Source organism: Genypterus blacodes, unplaced genomic scaffold, assembly GCF_046128005.1.
Source record: "Genypterus blacodes isolate CSIRO-AG114 ecotype Tasmania unplaced genomic scaffold, CSIRO-AGI_Gbla_v1 ptg000040l_1, whole genome shotgun sequence".
Classification (NCBI taxonomy): domain Eukaryota; kingdom Metazoa; phylum Chordata; class Actinopteri; order Ophidiiformes; family Ophidiidae; genus Genypterus; species Genypterus blacodes.
In genome coordinates this window covers 144,355-154,896 of record NW_027466853.1, presented here as the reverse complement: position 1 = coordinate 154,896, position 10,542 = coordinate 144,355, and the positions used below count along the sequence as shown (strand labels likewise).

The following is a 10,542-nucleotide window of genomic DNA, read 5'->3' as shown; positions in this document are numbered from 1 at the left end:
CTTGCATTCGTTCTTTAGATTCGGGAATGTTTCGTGTTTCTCAGTCCATCTTTGTACTTCTTTGTACGCAATATCTTGATTAACAACATAATCTATGTTGAAAATTGAATTTTATCTAGTGTTTTATATTTGAGATAAGAAATCAAGAGAGGAAAACGCGGATTGTAGTCTTTAATAATTATTATAATAATAATCTTTTTTTGTGTCGGCAATAGCCGGGTGCGTCTGTTTAATGATAACAGACTATATACTGTCGTCTATCCATAATTGTATCAAATCTTTCGTACTACACCGCATTTAGTCCATCCACATGTTGTAAAGATCTACGATCACATGACAGGAAGTAGTAACTGTGCTATTACGTCACTTACTCGAATGCGGAAGAGGTCGTCATCATAAAAGCTGTGAGTTGGAAGGTTCGTAGAATTAGATCTAATACTCGTAATGTTGTAGATGGACACCGTGTGGCGGAATCGTCTGAATGAATGAAGCAGTTACGGTGAAACTTACGCGCTTTATGAACCTTGTGCGACCGCGTTTGTGCTTCTTTTGGCCTCATAGCACAGATTTCACTGCACGTCTCGTAAAGCAGGCTGACTGTAATCGGCGAGATCCGTGACTGGATGGCTGAACGTCAGATTATTAGTATGAAATGACGAATAAGACTCTATTATCGTTTTAAATAACGGATAACATACTTAGTCATTCCGCTACCTCTCGTAACCTGGGTTGGAGAATTGACCCGACGTCTATTTTAAACTCAGTCATTAACCCCTCTCTGACCACTCAACCTGATCATGTCGTGGATAAGAGAAGGGGAACTAAACCTCCTTGAGAAGATTTCAGCCAATATCCTTAAGGTAAGTCTAACACTACACTCTCTCTGTGTAAGCTAGCGCTTGGTTGGTTCATCTTAATTTTTTCCTTCAAAGTACACGTTTATTTATTTTTTTTAAATTTCCTGATCTGGTTTCGCCCCCCCAGGCAGGTCCCATGCCTAAACATGTGGCCTTCATCATGGATGGCAACCGTCGCTTTGCACGCAAGAAAAACGTGGAGCGCCAGGAGGGGCACATGCAGGGATTCAACAAGTTGGCAGAGGTGAGGCTGCATTGGAAATCAGGCCTCCTGTTGTTACCCTCAGTTGGTCCTGTTCAAAAATGTCTGAGGTTGCTAATGTTCTTTCTTTGGGGGACGGATTCCCTTTGATCCCTCAAATCTATCATGCATACTTTTGGATACTTATTGGATTTTGGGTGCCAGTAATATGTAGGAGTGAATTTAAGACTCGTATTTTCCTCCATGGTTCCCCTGTAAACTTCTGGAGTAGTGCCCTTGGTCTCTCTCCGTACGATTGTGTTCTCTGACTTGTTTCAGTGATTTGTGATAATTGTCATCCTCTTACCCGCCCCGTCTCAAGACACTACGCTGGTGCAAACATCTGAACATCCCAGAGGTGACAGTTTACGCCTTCAGCATTGAGAACTTCAAACGCACCAAAGAGGAGGTGGATGGGCTGATGGAGCTGGCCAGGCAGAAATTCGAGAGGCTATTGGATGAGCGGTGAGTCTAAGCTGAGGAGTTGTTAAGGTTTGTGCTTTGCTGTGGCATTTCACGTGATTCACAGCTTCCTCAAAGTTAAAACAGGCAGAACTTAACTTGGAACTCAAGGGTAACAAATACTCCTCTGCCATGTCAGGTGGATAAATGTGATCTGTTGTTTGTTCTGTAAGTGGACTCCTCAGTTGTGACTCAATTGCAGGATTTATTATCGAGCCATTGTATTGTATTAATGGTTTTCCTTTCCAAGTTTTTAGCGATGGTAAGATTATATTTGTATTTTGGCTGATATTCTCCATGTCAACGCAGTGTCCAGTTTCCACCAGCGGCTTCTACCTGATTACAGCTGTGATCCATGTAAAATAACACTGACTATATGTACAGTATGTAAGTGCCTGAAGTTTCAGTCCTTTTAATGGCCACTGGATGTTGGCTCATGCACCATCCCATTGGACTGTTTTAAAACCAGTAGGATATTTTTATGAAGCTTTTATGAATCTGTTTACTTCTAAAGTCAAACCTACTCATCCAGCTAGCGGCACAAAAGGGGGGGGGGGGGGGGGGGGGGGGGGTGATACTGTGTATGATCGCTTACAAAAAAGCTTCAGGCACCCGGTTTCAGCCCACTAACTGTGGAGGACTTTTGTGTGTGTGTGTGTGTGAAATGCGGTCGGACATGTTTCAGATGGAGAATAGTGCTCTTGTTGTCCCTCTGCTCCCTCCTGCTTTCACGTGTCATTCCTTGTTTCCTCCCCTTGTCTAAGTACCACCACTTCTCTCCTTCCATAGGGAAAATCTGGAGAAGCACGGTGTGTGTATCCGGGTACTGGGTGATTTGAATATGCTGCCGTTGGACATTCAGCAACTTATTGCCAAAGCTGTAGTCACAACCCGGGCTCACAATAAGTATGCACGTCCAAAGTTTCTGCTTGTTCTACAATTAGCTTCATCATCTGTGGTTTGCTTCCGCTCTGACTTTTCGCTGCTTTTTCTGCAGATGTTTTCTGAACGTGTGCTTTGCCTACACCTCAAGACATGAAATCACCAATGCAGTCAGGGAAATGGCCTGGGGAGTGGAGCAAGGTTTGATCAAAGCCAGGTGAGCAAGTGTAAAGGCCACATGAGTTGAGCCTGTCGGTGTGTTCTGTACCACATGAGAAGAAAGCTGGAGGAGTCATTGTTCTAACCAGCAATGTGTTTTTGTGTTTGTGTCCTGTGGCGGCGCTCAGCGATGTGTCTGAGGTGCTACTGAGCGAGTGTCTCTACAGTAACAATTCTCCCAATCCGGACCTCCTTATCCGCACATCTGGGGAGGTGCGCCTCAGCGACTTCCTGCTTTGGCAGGTGAGGAAGTGACACAAGTCCTTATTGATTCTAGGAGAAGTAGCAGCATTTTCTGTCCTCTGCTATTTCTCTACTATTTCTCATTTTCTGTGCTGTCAGATAAGCAGGGTGCTGTAGAAGATTTGAATTTGGAAGCTCATAAGGTTGCACGGTTGGTTTTCAATGCAAATCAGGAGAAACGGTTTGTTTCTTCTGCTTTGCTGTAGCCATAGCAACTGCACTGTATTTTACTCGAGTTGTACAGCTGAAATTCGTCACCCACAAACTTAATTTTACACAAGGCTTTGATTTCATGGTGAATCTTTGTGAGAGAGTAATCTGCAAGAGAGTAATCATCAGATGTCTCTTCTACAGCAACGCAATCAGACCTCTGTTTTTCCAAGCATGCCATGCATACGACACATTGTTACCGCTCGTGATGTCACCAATTATATACTGTATGTATTTGTCAAATACGTGACACTTTCTCCTCAGACATTTTTTTTCCTTCCTTCCTGCAGACCTCTCACTCGTGTCTGGTGTTCCAGTCAGTACTCTGGCCAGAGTATACATTCTGGAACTTGTGTGACGCCATTCTACAATACCAGTTAAACCATAAATCCATTCAGGTGAGGCATATTGAGACCATTTATCTCTAATATGGAGAGTTAAATGGACATTATAACCAGAGATTACAAGCTTTTCGTGTAATGGCTATAGACACAAATACAGTTTGACTGTATTGCATGATGTTGTTGTTAATGTGTTGGCTTATTGCGAGTCACGCTTTTGTTGTTGGGTCCCAGATCCTAAATAAAACTTGACTGCAGGTGTCGCTGCCCTGAGCACTATGTTTAGATCAGTTGGTAAAGCAAGTATTTTGTGGTCAATTTATCACTGCCATATGTTCAAGCATACTGGCTCCACTTCTTTCATCCGATGCAAAACAACAACTACCGACAACAAAACAACACAACCAAAAACAGCTTGACCCCCCACACACACACAAATTTTCAGTCATTGCTCATTTAAGTGATTTTTGATTGCATTTGTCTGCATTTGCGTTTCAGAAAGCAAGAGATCTCCATCGAGAGCATGAGGCTCAGCAGCAGCTGGAGGAAGACCGCACCTGTGTTGCGGAGCTCCTGCAGCATCATGGGAATGGAAAGCCCGCCGACGCTCAGAGAAGACAGGAGGCGCTGCTGCACTACACTGCCTGCCGGGAAGAACGCGTTCAAGATTTCATAGAAGTATTGAAGCACAAGAGAGACTCTTTCTTTACTGACTTATGCAGCGAAGCCATCTCAGCCTAGAGAGGCTCCAGAGAGGAAACCCCATGTTGAAGTGGGGAAGTAATGTCCCCTTCCCTCTTCCTAAAAAGGCTTCTGCAGAACAGGGAAGAGAAATTACAAATGATCATGGATATTTTTTTTGTTCGTACTGATTGTACAAGGATTAGAGAGCAATTTTACCCCTATGGGGCTGTACAATAGTGTTGATATTTAAAATTGTAGATAGAAAAATAAACTAAATGATATCTCTGGTCAAGATGAAGTTAAATAATTGCGAGGGTTGTGTGTCAAATGCATGTCGTTGATTGGATGGTTGAATTTGTGAGGTGCAATCTATGGATCCAATGTCTTCAGTATCTTACCAGGGGGAAATATAATTAGTCCAGTTTTGTGGTTTGTTGAGGCCCAAAGAAAGTGTTGTTTGTTGACTGATGTTATCATAACTATATTTTGACCAGCATTCTTTGCCAGACTGAAGCAATTGGCTGTATGTCAAAGGCCATTCAAAGATGTGCAAATAAGTCCTTTGTATGTCACATGTCAAAGTTCAACCATACAATGTTGCGCTTGCTGCCTTTTGGTTGATGAAGAGTAACCTGTGTTAAAGTAAAATGTTCTTTGTCATAACCATTTGGTGGCCTTACTGTTAATGAATCAGAAAGATGAGTTCTACCAATAAACAGACAAACAGATTCACATACTAATAACAGATTAAATGGCTAATGAACAAAATGAGCTACTAGATAACACCATTAAGTTTCAAATTAAAAAATTGATTGCGTACGTTTTCGAGGCTGTGTTACCTGTCAACCCATCCTCCCCTGAACATCCTTCCTCCCCCCGAAATAGCGTTACTGTAATTGATACAGAAGTGGGAGAAATAAAACTGAAATGAAAAGGAACATTGAACATCCATTGTTTCAGGCAAGTTTGGCGGTGATTGGAGGAGTGGGGCTAATTGTATTGATGCACATGTGCTCTCCAAATCATAGTAGTATAAGAAAATGAGATTTAAGATAAGATGATATATGGTATCCATGTTAATTTAGATCAGAATTGTTTTCCCAATCTATCGAAACCATAGTGATTGAGCAACGACAGAACTTCACAAAATCCGAAAAGTTCTTGAGGCCTATAACTGATACTAAAGGGCTTTGGACTAAAGGCTCTCTATTAATGTATCTGATGTTTCAGCATGTTTAAATTTCTTAGATCTTGTTTGGTAACAGTAACATCACTTTGGATAAAAGTGTCTACTGTGGTAAATATAGCGTAATGTGTTCAGATTGTTGAGATGAAAAGCGAACAGATTCTATTTTAGATTGTTAATAACTCATTTTCATTCCACTTAGTACTTCAAAATATAGCAGAAATGCAGCCAAGTACAGTACAACGAAGTAACTAGTGCCTATTGTGCGATACTGCGCCACCCTCTGGAGCCGACTTGTACTTTCACAACTCTGCTGCTTCCTGGCGCGTTAACAAGTGGGAGGTGCCTGTAACCATGTGACGCGTTTACAGCCAATCAGAGTCTGCGAAACACAAACTGGTTCAAACCAGTTTCGTACTTATATTACAGCGAATAAACTATAAAAACATTGGGTAGCATTATACATTCGCCATTTTACACACTGAGCCTGTGGTCTTCGCGTGTACCCTTGCCGGAAAAGCTTGTCTTTAAGGTTATATTCTTGTACAACCTTTGCTTTATTCTTGTCCCAAACATGGCCAAAAAGAAGGTAGGAATATATTTCTCATTTTATCGCAGCAAGTGCGTTAGTTTTGTGTCGTCAACGCAAGGGGTAACCTTAGGTTGCGTTTGATACTTCGGCATCAGTGGAGCGTCATCATCACATAAACGATACTGCCACCGCGGTCAGGCAGCCAGACCCGCCCGTGCAGACTCCATGGGTCAATACATAGAAACAAGCAATGGAGTAACGTTGGTTATCCGATGATTATTCCATGTTACAGATTGTTTTTCTGCGTCACAAGTGCAGCCCTTCATATTGTGCAGCGCGGCGTCGTGGCTGCGCCTGTCACGTCCCTGGGTGGGAGGGAGGGAAAACATTTTGACAGCAAAAATTCAACAAAACTTCACATGCGCGCCCTGTCATTTTGTTCCGATTACGGCGGATGTAAATAATCAAGGAAAGTTGGATATTAAAGTTGATAAGATCTCTGTAAATTTAAGGAAGTGTTTTTTGGGGGGATGGTAATGTTTTTATCCTCCTGGCTTTGGAAAACAAAACGTCAAACGTGTTCAAACCTGCACATTTGTGTGTGTCAGTTTATAGAACTGGAAATACATTCAATGGATGTAGAGATTTGCTACCATGTTTATGATTATACGTTACGTTTATTTTATGACGTATATCACTTTTCCTATAGCACGGTGTCGCGTAAGTAAACAATCGCTGTTTGACACGTCAGGATACTAACATAACATATACAAATGTGCAATTTATCGATTAAATCTGGACTCTGACGTGATCGTGATTGGTCCGCCACCTGTGCAGGTTTTGTGTCGTTGCGTTGGCGATCTGACGGTACAGATTAGTGGAGCGTAATCTTATCTGCTTGTGAACAGTTGTGTGTCGGCGCGCAGTGATACCAAACAAAGAGAAGCGTCAGCGCGCCAAGGCGGCGCTGTCATCGTGACAGCGCGTGACAGAGCGTCCCGATTTGAATTCAAATATGCGCGCGGATTCTCTCTGTTCGAAAACAAGCAGCGGCATTCTGCGCGTGCTTACCGCCCACTGTTACACTATACGACTGCTGATGTACACATAATTATTCACAGTTTTTAAATATTAAGTAAATATTCTTTTGTTTTTTGTCTGTTGCTATTTGATTCCAAAGTGAAATCTCATGTTCTCATGTCTTTCTGCTCTGTTTTAAACAGAATACCGGGGCCTCTGAGGTTTGTTAATTATATTAAATATTATATTTAACTCAGATTAGGTGCTTTATGTTCCACATATTACTACAAAAACACCATACTGTTATTGTTGAATCCTTCACAAGTATTCTAAAAACACACTTCTGCCATAATACTTACTTTTTCATCAGATATTTAATTCTGTGGTATTGTTACTATATACGTATATATGTGTGTGTGTGTGTATGTGTATATTAGACTAATATACTAGATAATTTCATGTATTTGAAATGTATTTATTTATTTCATGTGTTCTGTATTGTTTTGACAGACTAAGTCCATGCTCCTATGTCTTAAAGGCTCAGCCTCTGTTTCTGTGTTTCACTGGTGCGTCTCCTCCTTTTTATCTCCATAGTCAACAAGAAGGTCTCCCCGCCTGGCTCAGGTGAGCTCTATGGATGCTGTACATCATTCTGTACATGTCTTAAACCTTAGCACTGACTAGCCATGTAATTTGATTAATTAACATACAAATGGCACAATTATTCGAAATCTTTGTAATATTAACTTTTTTTTTCATAATCAGAAGTGCCTCGTAGAGAGATGTCCCATATTTTGTATAAATTTATGTTTTACTTTGTGCACCTTTACTGTGTAATGTGCTCATGTGTTTTTTGTGCAGTATTGTCACTTAAGATGCGGAAAATAATTTGGAATATGTTTTCTTGTCTTGCAGAAACTGAAAAAGGCAACGCCGGAGGCTAAACCCAAAAAAAATGCTGTAAGAGGATGGACATTTTGAGAACGATCTTTTGCGACAGGACATCATCATTGTGTCATATTTACTGATTTGCTCTTTAATTTATTAGAAGAGAAATGAAAATTTCCAGAGGTCCAGCGCATGTATACTTATTCTAAACTGTTAATGGTGTCATAATCAATGGTCATCTTATTTTGCAGAAGGCACCACCAAAAGGAAAGAAATCTGCTCTAGCTGAAAACGGGAATAACAAGACTGAGGTAGGTTTGCAGATGTTCCCACCCGAAGACTTACAGACAAACTTGTCATGTGGTTGCAGAAGAAAACCAGGTGTCCTGTGGTACTACGATTACATGACAACTGTTTAGAGTGTTGAACCATTTGTCCTCTGAACAGACTGCCCTTAATTTATAGGGAACACCATCATTTTACATCCGAACGTTTTCTCAGTAGGATAAAATACATGCTACCAGTTGCTGATTTTACTTTTCTTTTGACTTTGTCTCCCCAGGACTCAAAGGTTGATGCCGCTGAAGCCAAATGAATAATGGTTCATGTGCTCACTCTGTGTACTTGGTGATTGTACAGTTTCAAATAAGTATTTTTTACCAAGTTTTATATTACAAATGTCATTTATAGGTTTGTTTTGGGCTTGCACTTGATGTAACAAAAGCTGTTTTCACGATCATAACCATTTTCTATCCATTTAAAACAAATATTCTTCATATCATATAGACCTGGAATTTCTTTGCTCGTCTATTCCTGTTTGGTTTTTTTTAACTGCTGAGTAATGCATACATTTTCCAACATGTTAGATTTTGAGTCTAATTTTAAATGTCATAAGGCAGCTAAGGCATATTGTTTAAAAAATGAAGGGAGAACAGGTGGTTTGCCTGTATCTCCTTGTATTGTAATGTTTAACTAATAAAGTCATTGCTTACCAAATGTTTTGAAACACTGTATATCAAAATCTAGTCAGTGGAAACCCCACAGAAAATAATGCAGATATTTTGTTCAGAAAACTGATATGAAATCAAAAGTTTGAAACACCACAAAAACATGTATGAAATGGACTTGGTCATCTTATGAAAACTTATCTTTTAAGTTATATTCTGTAGAGGTGAAAGGAAACCTATTGGACTTAAGTGGTTTAATCTAAATGTTCAATGTTCTTGATTAAAATTCTTTCTAAAATGTCTGTTATTGTACTTCAATGTGCTTTGAAACACGATTGTCCAGTTGCATTGAACTGACCTGGGTGACTTTATTGTCAGTAAGTGGTCATGTAGTTGAGGTTTGCTCCTGTAAGAAGTTACTTAAACTTGCTTCATGAAAGTAATTGTCGGAGATAAATGCTCAATAAAAGTCGAGATTATTAGTTTGTTATACGGTACCTTCTAAGGAAAGGCTGTTTTTGCGTAGTAGCGCCAGTAGAGGGCAGCAAGTGTCCATTACATCCGACAGGGCGAGCGGAAAGTTGCAGTATCCCGCTCAGCCGATAGGTGTCTCCCTCCATTTTTACAGCGTGTGAAAGTAGGTCAAATATGATGCGGACTGTTTTGACCAGTTGGCTGGCGGTGGGGTTACGTCACGTCTTTAGCTTCTCTTTTAGTTCTGTATTTCGCAACATGAACGACCAAATCTGGACTAAAATTACCAGTGAGTACCAAACCGTTGATTTCATGCCTGTGTTTTTTGGATTGTAAGAGTTCTTCAGTATGGGATGCCTTAATCTAGTTTCAGTGAATGACATCAGTTGTTAATGACATCATGAATGGTGACAAAGTTAATAACATCATTGGTACACAGTCAACTTAGTCTCTAAAGTGAAAAACAAGCCCCATTCCTCTAAACCATTTGCATTTGATAAGTCATTTGCATTATGCTGAAGAAGCAGCGACTGTCACTGTCAACAAGTGCAATGCAAAGTGCCAGAGATTGGCTCCAGCGAACAAATCTCCACAAACGTCAGGTAACAATCAGAAGAAGAATGAAAGAAGAAGAAGAAAATGCTTAGCTTCCCTTCACCTTTGTCAGTCTGCAGTTTCCTGTCAGGTTGGTTTTTGCATTAACCCTTAACAAAGGTCAGAGTCAGGAGAATGGACGATTTGCTGTAGTGCTGCTCAGTGTGCTCAGTTAGTCACCAGTTTTGTGTTCTTGCTGCTTTGTAGCTTTACTGTCTTTATAAATATTTCCCTGGGGTGTCACTTTGAGCTGAAAGCAATGCTTTGTGCTAGGAAAGGCTACAGAGTGTACGGGAAAGTGTGTTTGTATGTAATCGCGTGAAATCAAATCTTTAACAACAGGCTTGTTGTTGTGACTGAGTAGATTCATTCATTCTGTCAAGTCAGATAAACTGCAGAGGTGAAGGGGCCATCTTCATCTTCAGCAGTTAAGAATTAAGGAAAAGTTACTGCTACAGTGATGGGAGATGTTCTGAAATACTGCACTTTAATGATAAGCCTTACTACTCCAGTAGAACAATATCCATTAAGAAAAAGAAATAATGAAACCTATAGCATCATCCCATATGGTCTAGTGGTCAGGATTCCTGGTTTTCACCCAGGTGGCCCGGGTTCAACTCCCGGTATGGGAACTTCTTCAACTGACCTAAACTCCAAGTATAGGCATGTATACTGATGTACATGCTTAAACAGTGCCAGAAATCATTCAAACATCTGATGTGATTGTCTTGGCAAGACTGCTTATTTCTAATCATTCTGTCA

General features: G+C 40.6%; 1 protein-coding gene, 1 long non-coding RNA gene and 1 other non-coding gene across 3 annotated transcripts; all 3 read left to right on the top strand.

Annotated features, from left to right (window-relative positions):
* The first annotated feature begins 351 nt into the window (after positions 1–351).
* On the top strand, positions 352–4,248 carry dhdds (dehydrodolichyl diphosphate synthase). Its single transcript, XM_076148572.1, has 8 exons — positions 352–860; positions 985–1,101; positions 1,421–1,563; positions 2,350–2,466; positions 2,558–2,659; positions 2,790–2,904; positions 3,405–3,512; positions 3,954–4,248. Exons 1-8 carry the CDS (start codon positions 798–800, stop codon positions 4,194–4,196), a joined length of 1,008 nt encoding a protein of 335 aa, XP_076004687.1. The 5' UTR covers positions 352–797; the 3' UTR covers positions 4,197–4,248.
* A 1,482-nt stretch (positions 4,249–5,730) lies between these two features.
* On the top strand, positions 5,731–9,014 carry LOC142999127 (uncharacterized). Its single transcript, XR_012963267.1, has 6 exons — positions 5,731–5,914; positions 7,081–7,098; positions 7,472–7,501; positions 7,793–7,837; positions 8,017–8,076; positions 8,328–9,014. It is a non-coding gene; the product is annotated as an uncharacterized LOC142999127 (long non-coding RNA).
* Positions 9,015–10,340: 1,326 nt separating this feature from the next.
* trnae-uuc (transfer RNA glutamic acid (anticodon UUC)) lies at positions 10,341–10,412 on the top strand. Its single transcript has one exon. It is a non-coding gene; the product is annotated as a tRNA-Glu (tRNA).
* The last annotated feature ends 130 nt before the right edge of the window (positions 10,413–10,542 follow it).

Excerpts from the sequence above, each read along its gene's own strand:
- dhdds (XM_076148572.1), top strand. The coding sequence starts at position 798 with ATGTCGTGGATAAGAGAAGGGGAACTAAACCTCCTTGAGAAGATTTCA. Across the intron at positions 2,905-3,404 it reads GCGACTTCCTGCTTTGGCAG|ACCTCTCACTCGTGTCTGGT; the intron begins GTGAGGAAGTGA and ends TCCTTCCTGCAG. Across the intron at positions 3,513-3,953 it reads TAAACCATAAATCCATTCAG|AAAGCAAGAGATCTCCATCG; the intron begins GTGAGGCATATT and ends TTTGCGTTTCAG.